The sequence below is a fragment of the Rosa chinensis genome, chromosome 6 (genome assembly GCF_002994745.2).
Source record: "Rosa chinensis cultivar Old Blush chromosome 6, RchiOBHm-V2, whole genome shotgun sequence".
Lineage (NCBI taxonomy): Eukaryota > Viridiplantae > Streptophyta > Magnoliopsida > Rosales > Rosaceae > Rosa > Rosa chinensis.
This window is the reverse complement of record NC_037093.1, coordinates 65,593,274-65,612,420: the sequence shown is the minus strand read 5'-3', so window position 1 is coordinate 65,612,420 and position 19,147 is coordinate 65,593,274. Positions and strand designations below refer to the sequence as shown.

The 19,147-nt window shown below is 35.8% G+C and overlaps 2 protein-coding genes and 1 pseudogene across 6 annotated transcripts; 2 read left to right on the top strand and 1 right to left on the bottom strand.

Annotated features, from left to right (window-relative positions):
- Nucleotides 1–1,911: 1,911 nt before the first annotated feature.
- LOC112171780 lies at nucleotides 1,912–4,194 on the bottom strand (annotated as a pseudogene).
- Nucleotides 4,195–4,943: 749 nt separating this feature from the next.
- LOC112174322 lies at nucleotides 4,944–8,624 on the top strand. Of its 5 annotated transcripts, XR_005802383.1 has the most exons (7): nucleotides 4,944–5,247; nucleotides 5,669–5,767; nucleotides 6,522–6,613; nucleotides 6,694–6,765; nucleotides 7,246–7,284; nucleotides 7,488–7,775; nucleotides 8,228–8,624. XR_005802383.1 is itself a non-coding variant. In XM_040509700.1 (5 exons), exons 1-4 carry the CDS (start codon nucleotides 5,022–5,024, stop codon nucleotides 7,577–7,579), a joined length of 360 nt encoding a protein of 119 aa, XP_040365634.1. In that variant the 5' UTR covers nucleotides 4,944–5,021; the 3' UTR covers nucleotides 7,580–7,775; nucleotides 8,228–8,624. The 5 variants fall into 5 exon arrangements, 1 of the variants encoding a protein (XP_040365634.1); XR_002925969.2 differs by lacking the exon at nucleotides 6,694–6,765; XR_005802384.1 differs by lacking the exon at nucleotides 6,694–6,765 and having other exon boundaries at nucleotides 7,246–7,309.
- Nucleotides 8,625–14,684: 6,060 nt separating this feature from the next.
- Nucleotides 14,685–18,655, top strand: LOC112174613. Its single transcript, XM_024312418.2, has 12 exons — nucleotides 14,685–15,071; nucleotides 15,189–15,272; nucleotides 15,770–15,877; nucleotides 15,966–16,082; nucleotides 16,256–16,490; nucleotides 16,612–16,769; nucleotides 16,858–17,213; nucleotides 17,296–17,395; nucleotides 17,593–17,652; nucleotides 17,786–17,869; nucleotides 17,967–18,083; nucleotides 18,184–18,655. Exons 2-12 carry the CDS (start codon nucleotides 15,210–15,212, stop codon nucleotides 18,481–18,483), a joined length of 1,698 nt encoding a protein of 565 aa, XP_024168186.1. The 5' UTR covers nucleotides 14,685–15,071; nucleotides 15,189–15,209; the 3' UTR covers nucleotides 18,484–18,655.
- The last annotated feature ends 492 nt before the right edge of the window (nucleotides 18,656–19,147 follow it).

Genomic DNA, 19,147 nt, shown 5'->3' with positions numbered 1-19,147 from the left:
AAGCCAAAGCCAAATATCCCATAAGTATTTATGTGTCAACTCATAGGTTGTCCGAGTCATATGCATCATTTGTGTTTCAATTATCTACTATTGTCATTCCAAATAAAGTACAGGAAGCATTAGTAGATCCCAAATGGACTGAGGCAATGAAGGTTGAAATGGAAGCTTTGGAGGAGAATGATACATGAGAGCTAGTACCAAAACCTCAAGGAAAGAAAATAGTGGGGTGCAAGTGGATCTATACCTTGAAAAATGATGCTGATGGGACACTAGACAGGTACAAAGCAAGGTTAGTTGCTAAAGGCTACACACAAAAATATGGTATTGATTATCAGGAAATATTTGCACCGGTAGCCAGGATTAGTACTATCCGTGTACTATTGTCTCTAGTTGCGAACTTGGATTGGCCCCTGAAGCAGTTTGATGTAAAGAATGCATTCTTGCATGGAGATCTGAAAGAGGAAGTGTACATGGATCTACCTCCAGGGTTCATTGCGCCTTCACAGGAAGGAATGGTTGATCTGCAAATTGAAGAAGTCTCTATATATATGGACTTAAGCAATCTCCCAGATCATGGTTTGGAAGGTTTAGACAGTCCATGAAGGCATTTGGCTACAAGCAGAGTAACTCAGATCACATTCTCTTCTTAAAGCGTAGAAGGGATAAGATAACTGCCTTGATTGTCTATGTGGATGATATGATAGTGACATGCGATGATCAGGAAGAAGTGAAGAAGTTGGAAGCTTATCTATCATCTGAATTTGAGATGAAAGATCTTGGTGGATTAAAGTACTTCCTCGGCATTGAGGTGGCCAGATCAAAGGAAGGCATTTTCCTATCTCAAAGGAAATATGTCTTAGACCTACTCACTGAAACACGCATGTTGGCTTGCAAACCTGCAGATACACCTATGAAGCAAAATCACAAGTTAGCAGAATACCCCGATCAAGTGCCTACTAACCGAGAGAGATATCAAAGACTAGTTGGCAGACTTATCTATCTCTCTTTCACACTCGTCCTGAAATTGCATATGCTGTGAGTGTGGTGAGCCAATTCATGCATCCTCCAAGTGAAGACCATATGAATGCAGTATATCATATTCTTATTTACTTGAAGTCTGCTCCAGGCAAAGGGATCATGTTTTCTAAAAATAATCATTTGGAGGTGGCTGGATATATTGATGCAGATTGGGCTGGATGTATCACTGATAGAAGATCAACCTCAGGATACTTCACATTTGTGGGAGGTAACCTTGTGACATGGAGGAGCAAGAAACAGAAAGTAGTTGCTAGATCTAGTGCGGAGGCAGAGTATAGAGGAATGGCCCAAGGTGTTTGTGAAATGTTATGGCTACGTAACTTACTGAAGGACTTAGGGTTCAAGTCCAAACAGGCTATGAATCTCTTTTGTGACAATAAGGCAGCCAAAGACATTGCACATAATCCAGTTCAACATGACAGATAAAAACACATTGAAGTGGATAGACACTTTATCAAGGAAAAGCTAGAATCAAAGATTATTGATGTACCCCTGGAGATCAACTTGTAGATATTCTGACAAAAGCTGTTTCTGGTAAGGTATTCCACAGCTCACTTGACAAGTTGGGCCTTCGAGACATCAATGCACCAACTTGAGGGGGAGTGTTAACATGAGCTGTATCAATTAACTTTATTATGATTCATCTTGTGTATCGATTAGATTTATTTTGTGTATCAATTAGCATTAGTGCTATAGTTGACTTAGATAGGATTGATTACTTTCCTTTGTGTACATGGATGTAACACTATATAAATCTCTTTGAGGGATGAATGGAAATAACACATTATTCCCATATACTTTCTGATAGGAACCTCATGGCCAGCTCCTCTTACCGTCGCAAATTTCAGCCCTATGTATCCAGCCACATATCCTCCAACCTCTTCATCAGAGTACCATGGCCTTCATGCAGTCTCAATTGATAAGTTGAGGGTGTTTATGGCCTACCGGGTAGCTGTCACTGATAGTCTGATACTACCGAATCAATGTCTCCACTGTACTGTACATAGAATACCATTAATTGCAATGTTCAGCTTAACTTCAACATCAGCAGGCTAGGTTCAATATTTATTTGTGAATGAAATAGACGATCAATGGGATCATATAAACTTAAAATCAAATTAATACTCTCACGTACCTGTAGAGCCACAAGCTTATCCCACTTCCTATGAGCTCTTGTATTGTAGGGAGGACAGTCATTGGGCTGCCCATCCATTCGGTTTGACCACTAGAGACCAAAACAAATTCAGGATTACAATTTGTAGTAATTAATTGAGTGATAAAGAAGATACATGATTAGCAAGTTTTTGTGCATGTATGTTTATCTGCAAGCTAACCATACAGTAGGGTTTACATGAAGAGCTGCTTGCACCTCCTTAAGATTTAGATAGGTCTGGACATAGTTGTTTGAGCATGGATCAAAATCATTAACCTGCATCATCATTAATAAATGTTGTGATATATTATTCTTCATTCTCGGATATACAACATAATTATTATTCACTAATTTGTTAAAAATTGATCTTACTAGCTACAGACTTACTGAACCAGTTGAGGCCGCGGCTGATGATTTGTTGCAAAAAGGAGAGTAGATGTTATATTGATCAATGTAACCATACTCATTGTCTGACAGAACTCTATATTTACCACAATTATCGTCATCTACGGTAAAGTTACAGTATTGGTGTATTCAGGCATTTGTTTCGTCAGAGTTCAGAGCATGTCTCCACAAATAATCAAACCAACCCAAGCCCCCAGTAATATAATCGATCCAAGCATTCCCAATCTGCATAGTCAACATCAATTAATTAACTTAGACATGAAGAGAATAAACTTTGTCCTTAGCTAGCTAGTAGTGTAAATATTGCAATCATGAGATCGATCGAGAAGAAACTTAATTTGAACTCACTGCAATTCCTTTGAGGTTGATTTTTGTTTCGTTTGTGACTTTGTTCTGAGAAAGAATGGTGGAAGCGAGTTGGGGTACGTAATGACCGGCATAACTCTCTCCGGTGATGAAGAAATTGCTGAGCAATTTTATACTGGAAATCTCTCTAACCAGTTTACAAGAAATGTATAAGAGCCCCAAGCCGTTTTGTTGTCACCCACTTTATAGTCAGTCTCCTGCCGGAGACTCCAAGAAGAGCACATTCGCCTCTGCATTATGTATTTGCAAAATTACTATTCCCTCATACAAATTAAGAACAAATATGTTCTTGCTTAATTGTTGTTGTTCCAAGAACAAAAACAAAAAATTGTGTTTACCATTATTCCAAGCAAAGTCATTTTGGAACAGTGTCTTTCCATCACTGTTGACCCTGGAAGGTCCTATCTCTTCCATGGCTCCATACCCAAGAGATGAGCATCCTAGTCCTGTAACATACACATATAATTAATGTTACAGTTAACGGACAAGGTGATAATACAAATATAATTAATGTTACAGTCAATAAATATGGTGACAATGTCACATTAATCAATCATATATAAAATGCATGTGTGCGGACATTTGGTCAACAAATTTGATAAATATAGCCTTATTTATTTAAAAAATTGAATGATCATATGTAAAAGAGCTAGGATTGTGATAGTAAGTTTGAAAGATTATTTACCTCCATTTAACCACAACACCAAAGGTTTGGTTGAAGAATTTTGGGGTGACTCCACAAAATAGTAGAACAATGCTCTCCCAGCGCTAGGATCAACTGTAACATAGGCACATAGCCCCTATACTGATTAAAATCGACACCTTCAGCTGGTTGTCCGGGCAATGCATCAATCTTATCAGCTTCCATTGACCCCTCTTGGGGTCCCTTGTACACTGAAGAATTAAGTATCATCAACAATGGCATCGATGAATTCAGCATGATTAGGACGGTCAACTCCAGATTTCTGTGACTTAATCAACTTTTTGAGGTTGCCTACTTGATTGGCATGGCAGGATGCGATTAGAAAGGCCAAATTATAGCTGGAGAGTAGCAGCAAGCATGTGAGCAGTGAAAGCTTCATCTTCGTTCCTGACAGCTAGTGTCCTTCACTTGTTGGATCGAGTATCAATTGTGCTTAGATCTGGTATTTATAGACCTAAAGCCAAGGTGCTGAAATGGATCTAATTGAGACGAGAATACTGAGGCGTTGTCGAGTTAGCTTGTAATTAAGGGCCAGTGAAAAAAGCATATGTATAATTCGTACAGCATGCTTTCCTATCACAAGGTTGAGATTTTTTTGACTCTTCGGATTGTGTATGTGCAGAAACCAGCTAGCTGACCGAGATTAGAGATGCATAGTTAATTACGGGTAACAATCTTCGGCCTTTATTGCTGGACTGGAGTCATTTGTTTTCGCAGATTCCATTATTAATTCCAACGACTATTAATATAAGTACGCAACCTAACCTTCTTGTGAACTTCTCGAGAAAGTATGTTCCGTAGGAGGCCAAAAAATCTCATAGATGATACAGTCCCAAAGCAACTAAGAAGTGAAAAGTGAAAAGCAAAAACCGAAAATCAAATGTTTTATACAACTATCACTATGCCAATAATGCCTTCAGACGACAGAATTTTTGTTTTCTGTTGTCTGAATCTTTTAAACTTCTTTAGACGATATATAAATTAATTATGTTGTCTGAATAGCATGAGAATCCATACTATTTCAGTTTTTTCATCTTTTTAGTAAATTAGAAAATTAAGACGACAGACATCTGTCGTCTGAAAGAACTGATAAATTCGCATGAAAAAGTGGAAAATTAGGACAACATTCATATGTTGTCTGAGTAAACGGGAAACAAACCTTAATTAATCTAAAGTATTCCCTCCCTTGGCTAAAAAGAAAAACTCGGGCTTTCCCACTCGTTTTGCTAGGACCTTTCAATTCCCTAAGCTGAAAAAAAAAAACAAAAAAAAAAAAAAAAAACCAACCCTAGATCTAAAAACACAATTGCCGCCTCTCACTCTCAGTCAATCTCTCCCTCCCACGCTCTCACTCTCATGAATCTCAATCCCTTTCACCCTCTCAAGCTCACACACACTCTCATCCTCCTGCGATTCCGGCAAAGCAAGTTTGGGTATGGAAGTTTTGGGTATAGAAGTTTGGGTAAAGTAAGTTTGGGTAAGCGATTTCGGCAAATTAGCTTTCGGTATACAAGTTTTCTGAAACCCATCTCTCAACAAGAATACAGTGTGACCAAATTTGCTTCACTTGCCCAGTTTTAAGGTTTGAATCATATGAACTCTTATTGTCAGTTCACTCTTTTGATTGTTGATGTTATGGAGAGACAAAACACCTAGCCTTTCATTGTGGCATGATAACTATTGCCTATGAACTCCGATGTTGTTTTCAATTTGATACTTTTGGACTGAAGGCACGCAAAAGCTTCTTCTTTTCATTTACAAAGAAACAAAGCTTGCTTTCATTAATTTTATTTCTTTTCTTTTGTTCGAAGACTCCAGACCACAAGGTTGAACCTTTTGTCTTGTTCACCTTGATTAGGTTTGATTAAGACTAGAAAGCCACAGCCAAATTTATTTCTTTAATCTTCCAAGCCTTTCAACATGTTCTGTTGGCTTCTACCAACACTTTGATTCTTTATGTTTTTTGACAAACGCATGACTGACAACACTTTCATGTAACGCAGGAACCATCTCCAAGCACCTCTTGAGTATACAAGTTCGGGTTATTGCTCGGTCGGTCTCACTCTGCAATTTTCAGCTTATCTTTTTCTCTCTCTTGCCTTGTAAGTTCTTCTTTGTTTTTAATTTCATCAAGTCTTGATGGGTTCTTTGATATGATAGGTTCTTTGTTTTTAATTGCATCTGGATTTGAGTATTGTCTCCATTTGAGTTCTTATGAGTTCGAATATTATTGTGGATTTTGTTTGAAGTTGCAGTCTTTGGATGAAAATTGGGGTTTTTTAGTTGTTTTGCTTTTTGGTGACATTGGGTTTTTGGATTTGGTTTGTTTGATCTTCCGTTGTGGAAATTGAGAATATGGGTTTGCTTTTTTGCTTCATTGTTCATGCTTTCAGTGATAAGGGTGTTAATTTGTTTATTATTGTTTGTTTGTTTGATATGCAATTGGTGGTGGCAAATTTTGAAGGTATCAAACTATATATAGACTTCTTCATCTGAGTTGTAGTTCAACATACATTAATGAGTGATTTGGACTATTTCATGGAGTGTCAAATATGGTATCAAGGTCTCAGTCCTGACTTCATTTTATGGAAATATCAATTTCTTTTTTCTAAAATAGATTCTTGATTTTGAAGATCTAAGGAAGAGTTATTACTGCATTAGTTTTGCTTTTGAGTTATTCGATCTGTCCATTAATCTCTGTTAATGGATTGTGTTCAATGAGAAATCTACAAAAGACATTAATATCAAAAATGCCTCCTTTTACGGTACTTGTTCTCTTTTAGCCCTTTTTTTTTTTTTTCCTTTCAAACCTTTAATTCCACTTGCTGTTGGTTTGCTATTTGTTGGTGATTTTAGGCTGCGAAAAGGTTTCCGGAGTAGCTTGAAGCTCTGGAGTGATCCCTATAGGAAAATTCTTTTGGTGGTATCTAAATCCACAAGACTACAAGGTAATGCCTTAGGAATATAAACTATTCAATTACACATAATATTTTAATGTAACATTTGTGTGAAAATGTTACAATTTCAGGCTCATCCAGTTTCTTGCATTATTGAATGGAATTGATTTGATTTACAGCATTAGTAGTATTCCTTCTTCAAGGTACAATACATATGTAGTGGATGGAACAAAATTAATTAGTTAAAACTTAAAACTGTTGAATATAACTATGTCTGTAAACTTAGCTAATATTCTTGATAAAATTCTTTTGTCTAATAATTTTATGTATAATATAGATATTCATTTGCTTTTCAAAAGTATTATCATGTTTTGAAACATTGTGTCCAGCGTTCTTTCTGTTTTGATTTTTAATTAATTAATTTATCTTAATTAATTCATTATTGAGTCTTTAGAATATGGCAACAGCCATTGGATTGAGATACTACAGCTACGAAGAGTTAGGAGTTTTGGAGTTTTGAGTATTGGTACCCTTATACATTTGACTTTTGGAAACCTACTACAAATTTCTTTTTATCATTACTGATTTTGGTCCTAAGATCAATAACATACACTCAAGTTTCTTGCAGTTGTGAAACAAATGCAATACCAATACGAATTTATTGATCATGATCATTTATGCAGAATTTGTCTTTGAGAACAACAAGCTTCTACAGTCCATTTGTAAGTGATAGATTATAATATTTAGGTACAGTTTATTTCCTAATGTATGTTTGAATATATGTCAATGCATTCTAAGATTTCTAAACTGCATCCTTCTTACTATTAAGTTAGTATTGATGCAACTTTATTTCGCATCTTTTACATTCACTCATTGCTTTTTTTTTTGTTTTTTCTTTTAAATTGTTTCTTCTTATCATGTGCAGAGACTGATAAACAAGAACCCATCTCTAACACAAGACACAGTTCCACAAGTGATAGAGTAGACAAAAGATATGAGTATCCTAATCACTTGTAGTCCATAAATTGCTGATCCAAGAAGTTATGGATAGGTGCTAACTTCTTTTGAAATTCTGCAGAAACTACCTTGCAGCATAGCTCTCTTCTTTCGATATTGCACTGTTATTGTTGTTGCTGTAGTGAAAGGTTAGAGTACTGGGAGTGGTGATTAGCTAGGCTCATCACTCCCTAGGCTGTGACTTAAGCAAATTAAGGTAAGCAGTAATCTTCTAGTATGTTTTACGTGAATAGCATGGTTGGTTTGTTAAATTAGCTAATTGGTATGTTGATGAATTTAGTTGGTTGTTTGTATCTGTTTATATGCATGTGGTGACCTAGTTTGATGATGCTATGATGATGCTAAATTTAGCTCCTAGCTGTTGTATATGTGTATATATGTGGAAAAATGATGGATGGTATAGAATTGAATTATGCTGATCCTAGGTGATAGTTTAACCAATTGGTATGTTTATGAATGAAGTTGGTTCTATGTACCTATATACATATACATTATATATAGATGTATGAGTTCAGTGCTCTATGATCCTAGGTCGTATTAAGGTAAAACTGTTCAACTGCTTACCTATGGACTTTATTGTTTAATGATATAGTGCATGCTCTGTGCATATAACTTTCATATTTAATTTGCTGCATTTCCTTATTGCAGTGGGGAACAAGGTCAAATTTGGTTTACACAAACAAGGATATTGATGAGATCCGAGCGGAATGGGCTAAACATGTTTTGAAGTTCCCAGAAAATTAAGTATCAGCCTGTATATCTGCTTTGGTTTCTGGTAGCTAGGTTATGAGCAGTAGTAGTGTCTAGGAACTGCTTTTGTGCATTTTGACAAAACTGATGGAAAGTGTTGAACAATATAATGCATGCAGTTGCTGTAAGTCTGTAACTACTATATGGATGCTACTAGGTTTTTGTCTTAGATAGATTAGGATCCATGCAACAATGACAGTAATAAAAATCGGTTAATGTAAAGGCTAGCATGCTAGCTAGTTTAATTAGTATTATGCTACTGATGGGAATGTATTTTGGTGGGTTAATTGATGTAATGAGGAATTTGCTGATTTCAGATCTTATAATATGCCTTTTTGATGACTAGTGTACAAAATGAGGTTTGCTATGGTTCAAATCCAACAAATGCAGGTTTAGGATATGTTGTATCACAAATACAGTAACAACATAAAAGAATATCTCTCTGTTGTTCCTTCATACTTGTAACAACAGAAAACTGAAATTTATTTCACTATCAAACAACAGAAAACTGAAGCTTAATTCATTATCAAACAACATAATACTTTTACCAGACAACAGAAAACTGAAGTTCAATTCACTATCAAACAATAGAAATACTTCTAACATACAACATAAAATTGAAGTTCAATTCATTATCAAACAACAGAAGTTCTTCAAATAAACAACAGAAACGCGCAGTTCATTTAATTATCACACAACAGAAGAGTGAGTTTCTAACCTCAGTCAAACTACACAACTACATGATTACATATAGTTATATTGTCTATCAGACAACATAAATACTTAAAATTATGGTTGGAATACAAGACATGCAAAAGACATAAAAATAAATTCTTAAAACTATTTAGACGACAGATGAGTTATAATTTACCCAATTTTAAGTGAATTTCAAACAACAATCAAATGTCTTTGAAAATGCATTCAGACAACAGATTGTTAAACAAGCCTTTATTTTGGTAACTTCAGACAACATATAAATGTGTTCTTATTACATGTCAGACAACAGCAGTTTTATTAAAACTGTAGTTTGTAGTTCATTTGAACAATATTAATCTGTTGTTGTATGTGATTATTAACGACAGAAAGTCCCAAATCCTTCAGTATTGGGTTGTTTAGACGATAGAGCCTTGTGAAACTTCTGTTGTCTGAGTGAGAAGAGACGACAGAGGATATCTGTCGTCTGATGCCGTAAGAGACGGCAGCTGGATTGACAACATATAATTTACATATCAGATGACAGATCTCATCTGTCGTCTGAAGGCTTTATTGGCATAGTGTATACTCTAATATCATTTTTTTTTTTTGGAGAAAATAGATAACTGCATTACTTATCCATGGCTAGAAGGCACGTATATCAGATGCTGTCTCATACCAAAAAAACTAAATGGCACAAACCAACAAGCAAAAGACAGGTGACCCTCACTGTTAACACATGCGCTCACTTATTGAGCCTAAACAACAAGAAATCAAGTCCTCACTACTCTAATATCATATTAAATCATCACTAAACTTACAAAATTAAAAGTAAGTTTTATTTTATTTATTTTATCATGAAAATGAGTTTATTTGGAATTTCATTTGCACTTGGAATTCAAGATTCGATTAAACCAGTATGGTAAATTTATACTTATATGAAGCTAAACGAGGAGGGAGCTTTTGATAAAAGTAGGTTTCAATGCCATCACTTGCGTTTCAACGGCTCTAGAAAAGAAAGGAAAACAACTTTGGACTCAAAAAGGTAGACTGAAGAAGTGGCCGACCCTGTATTTGTAGCCCAATTAGCCTGCTCTGAAGTTTAACCAGGCCGGACCTTGTTTTGGACTTTCATATCTCCCAAATGGTGAAATGTGAATGCAAATATATTGTACACCTTGTTCTTGTTGGACAATGATAATAACTTGATTACCAAGCGTTGAAACCAATTGATGTGAACCGACGCAAGTTAAATCGACGAAAGTTAAATGCCAAGAGAAAAAATGTTGCTATCCAGTAGAAGCAAGGCAAGAAGCCAAGAACCATTTCCTGGAGCTGTACGCCAAAACCAAAAAGAAAACATACAAGAGTTGGCTGATGAAACTGACTGGTCCATGACGTAGCCTATCAATCTTTCTCACTGTTTTACATGCAGCTTTGTCTCATACTCTCATTACCCGTCTCTCTCTCTCTGAAATTTTGGATCCTTCCTCATCTGTAATCCACCACTACTAGTAGTATATACCATGCTCTGCTCAGTCATTGGAAGACATGCAAAGTCCAACCAGTGCGTCAATGCAAAAAATTAAAACAAGGAGTGCCAATATGGTGGGTGAAGATAGCTAGCTGGCAAAGCTTCTGTCCCGCGAGACATATAGATCTATGAACAGTAGCGGACATGGTGATATGTTTTCCCCAGTAGTGAATCTCTCACTTTATTTAATTGTACTACGAGTTTCCTTTTGGTACACAGAAATTAAAAGCACAAGCTGCTGTTAAAATGTTAAATCCTGAAGCTTTGCAAATCAATAATGGAGATTTGTTGGTGTCATTTCGGCTCTTCTTTCAGCTATAGACAGTGGACCCTTACAGGGATGACAGCCAAACATCAATTGACCTTAAATGAAAAACAAGGATGGAGATGTACGTAGCCCCAGCCCCAAGCCAAAGTATAGCTAGCTAGCTTTGGTATGGTGGACCAAAAAGAGAGACTTTTAAGCATCGACGTACGTAGTAGCTTCTTTTTCATCTCTTTTATCACAAGTACTGCAACAAAGAATAGCTTCAACAGTTCAACATCTCCAGTTCTATTTGGCCAGACCTGCACCATATTATTAATTATAATTAAGGACATGCATCCTGAAACCCATGCAGAGAGTAGTCATCGATTATCTTAAATTTAAGATGGTAGGAGTGTAGGCCCCTAAGTTAGTATATCACTCAAGCCTACACCACCTTTGGACCAACATTCCATAACTAAATGCATGCCATGTATTCACAAGATTTCCTCAACCATCATTTCCTCAATAATGGTTTGCTGCTCTTCCCTTAAATTCCCGTTCGCTGGGGCTGGGTATCCTCCCCCTAGAACGGTGGTTTATAGATAGATCAATTGATTTCATAAATTTGATAAAAAAAATTAAATTAAAGAATATATTTTACAAGCGAATATCGCAATTTAAACATATATATTTTTTTAACAGGAAACTAAACGCCGTCTCTTATTCTGTGACGCCGTGAAGCTCTAATTTGTAGCAATCATTCTCCAGTCATGTTACAGGGTACAATCTTAGTGTACAATTGTCGAGAGACAGTAAATTTTGAAACACAAAGTGCTCTGATAGACATCGTTAGTTTCAGTAATGAAAGGTTAAACATAAATAGTAGAACTAATATATATAATTGCATGGTAAATACAGGGATTAATCTTTATTCCGACCTAAAAGAAAGAACAGTAATTGAACTAGTAAACTGTAAACAAGATGAAAAGGAAGATTGCAGAGATCTGGATCCACAAGCCTAAAATGAAATGATTCTAGTGGTATGATGACCCTCAACTTCAGATCATCATGATCAAAGTCCCCAAACTGAAAAGCTTAATTTCAAAGTCCTATAAAATGAGCACTTTATAGATTAGACATGGCTCAGCAGATCAGCTTTTTACTTTGCAAGAACTGACTCTTTTTTTTTTCTTTTTCTTTTTTTTTGGGAGAATTGCAAGAACTGACTCGTGGGTTATATAAGGGGTCTCATTTCACAGGGCCATCACCACCACCCCCATCAATATCAATATATATGAGGTTATGAACTATTTTGGCATATGTTTGTGATTACGACTTTGCCCTTTTCACTCACTTTAACAAATTAGCCTAATGCATCATGTCCATTATAAAATAGCAATAATCATTTTTTACTTGGTGAATTAGATCTTCAAGATTGAAACTTCTTATGCCAGAGAGAACGGTCGGTTGAGACATAAGCTTAGGGTATATATTAAGCAACTGTTTGATATGTTTCCGTGTGTCTGATCCACCCTACGATTCTAAATTTTGGCCACTTACTAGCGGGCAAGAATCTAATGCCCCAGCAATTAGTTGTCATATTTCCCTCCATGGGCAATTTCTCATTTTGTTTATGATTGGTCAAACCCGAAAATTAATATATAAAATTGGATTAACGTGCATGTAATTAATTAGAATATGATCGAGGAGTAAAACTATTTCTACACAGCCTAGCTTATTGTACGTAATCAATCAATTTGATCATTTTCAGCTATTTACAATGCATGCCTCAACATCATCAACCAAAAATGAAAGTTTTTGACTTTAGCACATATAGTTGCATCACACTGCAAACATGTTGATCAAGATATATGGTTCAATTATTGAGACATCTTGACAATTCGATGGCATGATAAAGACTGTTTAACGCAAATGAATGAAATGCATTTTTATTAGACATAATTTATACATTATTTTTCTAATGATTATTATGAGATATTCAATATACAGTATATAATTGATGTGATGTATCATCTCACTCATATATGATTAAATTTAGTATAAATAAACAATAGGATCACTCATATATGTAACATCCTAATGTGGTTAGTGTTGTTGAAATTCATGTCACAATTTATATTGCAGTAAATTAATGTCTGATTTTATTTCTATTTTCAGGCACACAAAGAGCATATTGTATATATGTATTCTAGTTTCTACTGTAGAAGTGTAGATTATGATTGGTTGTCATGAAAGGTACAGAATATTTTGAGAGAATGTGTACTAAGAGAAGAAAATGGAAGAACTTTTCTTGGATGTGTTTGGCTTACAAGAAAATAATCTTGAAATATCTTAAGTACTTGAGCAGGAAGGTTGGTTAGTATCAAATCTACATTAATGCCAATCCATACCAACTTTCAGCTAAAAAGGAAAGGTTTCCCTTGAACAAAATATTTGCAATCAGAAATTTCAGATAGTAACTAAAGTAGTCACAATCTAGTAATAAACCCTAATAATTTCAATGTGCAGGAACAGCTACCTGATGTCTCATAATAAAAGAACGAAACTGCCCTCAATATTTGATTACCAACTTCCAGCTCCGGCAAAGCACATTAGTTGCCTGCATAAGGGGCAAAGTAGTAAGGTCACTTCACGAGTTCCCAATCAACAACTAAATAATTAGTTGATAATTAACAACTAATCTAATTAATTAAGCATGAAAATAGGTCTCATCCTCATGCCATGTTGTGCTTGGAAGTCATTGTCACGTGGTTGTGGGTGCCGTGTCCATATCTCCTTGTCTTATTTTTCTCTTTAATTTGTGTTGGATGGACCATTTATTTTAATTTTCATGTTGACCATTTTGACATTTTCTGTGAATTAGTTATGCTATTTTGAGTGAGAATATGTCATTTTCCCTAATGTGCATATTATCATGTGTGTTTGTAAGTTTGTAACTTCTATCCAACCCATCATATCATTATGAATTTATGATAGCTAGCGAGCTTTCCCACAGCACCCATTGATCCAATATTCATGTTAACATGTTAAAATCAACTTCTATGACAATCTAAATTCTTCATTTAACCTACAAAATTCATGCATAAAAAATAGATTAAAATTGTCCTATTATTGCACAAGGATGCTACTTTGCAGTAGTACGGAAAGGATAAAAGTTGTTTTAGTTTACTGACATTTTGTAATTTTATTGTGTAAAGAAGGAAAAAAAAGGTACTATTTGACTTTAAAATAAAACATATCATTTCATATCTGTAATTTATGTATTTTTTTTTCTTAAAGGAATTTGGAACCCGGCCATAAAAGACATCTGTAATTTATTTATAAATAAACAAAACATTGAGCTATTAACTAAGTATCAAGATTGAATCGATAACATACATGTAATAAAAATGAACTAAATCTTGATGGATTTATAAATTTCAGAGTCTACAAATGTCCAAATTTAATATCCTTTTTCATATCCAAAACCCATTTAACTTAGTTGGCAAACATGTGATTTAGGCAGCCTTTGCCTTCCAAAATCGAAATAAACAAACACCCCCCACAACCATATTTAATGCATCCACCTCATACTTGTCACTTGGACATCCATGCAAGTAGTTTTTTCTGAACCAGCTAGCTAGAAATAAATCTCAAATCTTTCCTCAGTCAACATCATCACCATCTTTGTTAGAATATGGACATAAATACAAAGTTAGAAACCCTTCCATATTTCTTCGGTAATGCAATTTATGTCTCCTCCCCAATTCTTTTTTCATTCAATTCTGATATTCCATGAAACCAGGGGCATTCTCGGAAAAGCAGCTAAGTCGGTGGTGCTGTATGAGCATGTGTACTGATGTAGAGTAGAGGGCTTAAAAGACAGAGGTGCACGTTGGTTGATGATGACGCAGAGAAGCAAATTACACCACAGTGCGTGTGCTCCCTGCTTTTAGCTTTTTACCTTTCACTGATATTATAAGCCACCTCTCTGCCTCTTCTAAACGATGGTGTGGTGAAGCTTCGAACATATTTTTGCAGACACCATTAAATCCATTTTAATGTTTATGCTATTGTAAATTTAGGTAGGACGTGCATTTCTCAAAGGTTTTATTGTTCCAAAGCAATCCAGCTCAAATCCCGAGCTGGGTTTGATGCTTTAATACATTTAACTTCACCATGAACGAGGAAGCCATGGATTGGACAGTGATTACTGTTTGGTGGCATTGAAGTTTTCTCTCAAGGAATGAGCTTTTCCTCTGTAAAGGGTCTGATTCTGAGTTTCTGATCTCTATTTATGGCAATTCCACGCTGCGTCTCAATTGAATTTGCTGACTACTTGACAGTGACGAAGTTATTGAATTTGTTTGATCACTGCCTTGCAGAGATTAATAGAAGCCTGGAAAATGGATACAAGAGTCAGGACAAAGCTGCAGTCCATGAAAGCTCCAACCAAGATGAATGAAAAAGTAATCTGCTTTCCAAGTTTTTAATACTTAGTTTTTGGAAAACGGTTCTACACTTTTGGAGGAGCCTGAATTGTTTTGATTTGAACTTTGCTTTAACTGTTTTTTTCACCACAAATTATGGCTTTGAACTTCGATGAGGAGCCTCCAGGTGGTGTTCAAGTCTCCTAGAATTCTTATATAGTTGACATCTTTGGATAGAATTCCGTTATGGGTCTTCTACTTCACACTCAGTGATTCCTTTATCTTCATCATTTTTTCTCAATTTTAATTACCTCTATCTATCCCCTGCCTCACAAAGTTTTCTGAGGAAAGCTGATTGCTGTCTTTCCCAATTCTTCTCTGACCCTCCTGATTGTGAGACTGGTTTTCTACGCAAGACTACAGAGAAGTTAGCTTCTTTGATTAAGTGTCATTATGGATTGTTCATTTATTTGAGTTTTTCCTATTACTTCTTTCTTTTTCTTATTGCTAGTTCTGTTCCTCTGCTTTTATTGAAGGATATCAAGGTAGAAGAAATGCTAGGGAGTAAAGAAAGGAATACCACAAAGGCAATCAGCCTTGGAAGAGCTTCAAGAAGAGAGAGAAAATTGGCTTTACAACAAGATGTATGGAATTCTTCTCGTTTTCAAGTTTTGTAATCGCAGATACTTTTTCTATGTGATTATTGAGTTCTTCAACATTGTAATTTTTTAGGTTGATAAGCTGAAGAAGAAGCTTAGACATGAAGAGAATGTGCACAGAGCTTTGCAGAGGGCATTTAATAGACCCCTGGGAGCTCTACCTCGTCTACCGCCTTATCTGCCTCCTTATGTAAGTATTTCACTGTTCTTCTAGATTCCTCTTTCATTGTGTCCTTGCTACATTTTTTTTTTTTTTTTTCATTTTGCACCAATGTTGAAAATCATAGTGAAAAAGTAATTAAAACTAATGAACTTCAAGGAGTATTTGAGTCGACCCATTAAATAACAATTTCGAATTTGTAGACATTAGAGCTTCTTGCTGAGGTTGCTGTTTTGGAAGAGGAAGTTGTTCGGCTTGAAGAGCAAGTAGTGCATGTTAGGAAGAACCTATATCTGGAAGCTGTCAACATATCAACTTCCAAGAGGAGCTTAGAAACCTCAGCTGAATTATGTGATTCACACCCTAAAAAGAATCCTAAATTTCAAGGTCGAAGAGTGGTCACTGATACAGCGGTGAAGCATTTGCCATCCTCTTCTGGTAAGCTGTAGGAGTTTGATCCTTCTGGTTAGCTGTAAATCAGTCCACTTTTCTAGTGTTCATCTTTTTTAACAGTGAAAGCAGGACTTGAAAATTTTGATGTTATTTATTGCCAATGTAGATCATAAGCAGGGGAAAGAGAATCAATCATGTGATCCCTCAATGAAGAACAACAAGAAATCCTTGATCCATAGCAATGCTCAGGTTAAGACTCCAGTGAAGAGACCTCCAATTGATATCAAAATAGCACAAAAGCGTTTAGATTCTCCAAAACTACAGGTACATAACATACTTCAAATACCAATTTTTATGAAGTTACTCGAATTCGTGTGCAAGTGCGTTGAACATAGTTTCCTTTATGCTCCAGTTAGAAGTTAGAGTGACAGAACAAGACAGCGCGGAAGTAAGACTTCCTAGTATTCCAGAAAAAAATCTATCTGGAGATGACAGCCCAAACAGAATATCTGAAAATATTCTGAAGTGCTTATCAAGCATTCTCCTGAGAATGAGTTCAGCAAAGGGCACTACAGAAAACCAGCCTTCCTTTTCAACATTAGGAATTCAAGAAAGCAATGGAAGACCAGAATTTTGGGATCCTTACGGTATCTGTTCAGAATTTGGAAAGAGAGATATTGGTCCGTATAAGCAATTATACTCAGTTGAAGCCCGTTCTATTAATCCTAATCGAACAGCTAGCTCTTTGTTCCTGTTCCGAAGATTGAAGTAAGTTCTCTATTCAGATTTGCATGATCTGATGATTATTCTAGGGGTTACAGTAATTTTCTCTTCTTGGCTGAATTCTCAGATTACTGCTTGGGAAACTTGCCTCTGTAAATTTGAAAAGCCTCAGTCATCAAGAGAAGCTTGCATTCTGGATCAATATCTACAATTCCTGTATGATGAATGTATGTATGGAATCTCTGCAAACATAATTCTTTGTTATGTGGAAACTGTTATAGCCATCAAAAGAGATTCTTATCTAACAAATTCAAATTTATTTTGTGGCATGAGCAATCTAGTCTGCAGTTCTTTTTTGTTTCTGCTTGTATTTTCTTTGTTTTTGTTAAGAAATTGTTTAATGTGCTCTACTCCAATGCTTCAGGCTTTCCTAGAACACGGAATACCAGAGAGGCCTGAAATAATTGTCGCACTAATGCAGAAGGTATGGAATCTCGAAGATTCTAATGTCCTACATGTTCTATTATTCATAATTATAATTGAATTTCTACATACCCACATTGCAAACAATTGATAGCTCGTCAGCAATTTATAAACTTGGTTTTCTTATCATTTAGGCAACTATAAATGTTGGGGGACACTTGCTCGATGCAATAACTATAGAACATTTTATTTTGAGACTGCCGTATCACTCAAAATATGTAAGTAGTACGGGTGTCCACCTTCAGAACTTCTACTGATATACACATATTTTTTTTTTTCTATTTTTTTAATCTTCTCATCATTATTTCTGACCAGACCTTCTCCAAGGGTGCAAAGAATGATGAGAAGACAGTAAGAAGCATTTTCGCATTGGAATTATCTGAACCGTTGGTAACATTTGCTCTATCATGTGGAAGCTGGTCCTCCCCTGCTGTAAGCTTTACATGCATGGACCTTTTCAATCATTTTTGAGACTGCACTGAGTCATCGACCACTGACATTAATAATATTATGTGATCTCTGCAAAATGTAGGTGAGAGTTTACACTGCATCCCAAGTTGAGAATGAACTAGAAGTCGCAAAAAGAGAGTACTTACAGGCTGCAGTGGGGATTTCATCGAATAAGTTTGCAATTCCAAAGCTTTTGGATTGGTACCTACCTGATTTTGCAAAGGATCTAGAATCGTTGCTAGACTGGATCTGCCTTCAGCTACCTAGTGAACTAGGAAAAGAAGCAATCAAGTTTCTTGAAGGAGCCAAAACTGATCCTCATTCACAGTTTGTCCAAATCATGCCCTATGAATTCAGCTTTAGGTATCTACTACACACATGAATCTGATTGCTTGATGTTAAGGGTGTTGGGTTGGGGTTGCCATTTTGTACAGAGCTATAGATATATAAATATATCAATATTACATGTATAATACGTGGTTGTATCTGCTCCTTCTTTTGACCTGTAAGTAATGATGAGATGAATGCATTTTTGGGATTTCACATGCTATACAGTATACACATTACTCTGGTTTCTTGAGTCCGAAGTGTTCAGTTTTCTGACTAATGTATAATGAGAAGTGAACTTGTTAAGCAAACAAATTGCAGACCAATACCAGATGAATGCAAAATGTGTGTAAAATAAAACAAACCAGGATCCTGCCAACAATCCAAAGTGTAGAATTGAGGCTCGGATCAGACGAATCAAACCCGAATTCAACTGCAACCAAGGCTCGAGTACAAAACTAGACAATCATTGATTCCAAAAATTGAACTGTGAAAATAAATGGATTAAGTAACAATGCAGCTAGTAAATTAAGAATGCAGAAACCTAAATGCCAAGGGGGTTGCATCAATTAGAAGCTAGGAACAGTTCCCAATTTGTCTTGGGTAATTAAAGTGGAGGCTGTGGAGCAGTGGCTAGGGGAATCTAAATATTGGCCCATGCTCAAGAAAATTTGGTTAGAAACAAGTTGAGTGGTCCTAAGCATGGTCCATTCTATGAG

Excerpts from the sequence above, each read along its gene's own strand:
- LOC112174322 (XM_040509700.1), top strand. The coding sequence starts at position 5,022 with ATGAATCTCAATCCCTTTCACCCTCTCAAGCTCACACACACTCTCATC. Across the intron at positions 5,099-5,668 it reads TTCCGGCAAAGCAAGTTTGG|GAACCATCTCCAAGCACCTC; the intron begins GTATGGAAGTTT and ends CATGTAACGCAG. Across the intron at positions 6,614-7,487 it reads TAAATCCACAAGACTACAAG|AGACTGATAAACAAGAACCC; the intron begins GTAATGCCTTAG and ends TATCATGTGCAG.
- LOC112174613 (XM_024312418.2), top strand. The coding sequence starts at position 15,210 with ATGGATACAAGAGTCAGGACAAAGCTGCAGTCCATGAAAGCTCCAACC. Across the intron at positions 16,770-16,857 it reads TAGATTCTCCAAAACTACAG|TTAGAAGTTAGAGTGACAGA; the intron begins GTACATAACATA and ends TTTATGCTCCAG. Across the intron at positions 18,084-18,183 it reads GAAGCTGGTCCTCCCCTGCT|GTGAGAGTTTACACTGCATC; the intron begins GTAAGCTTTACA and ends TGCAAAATGTAG.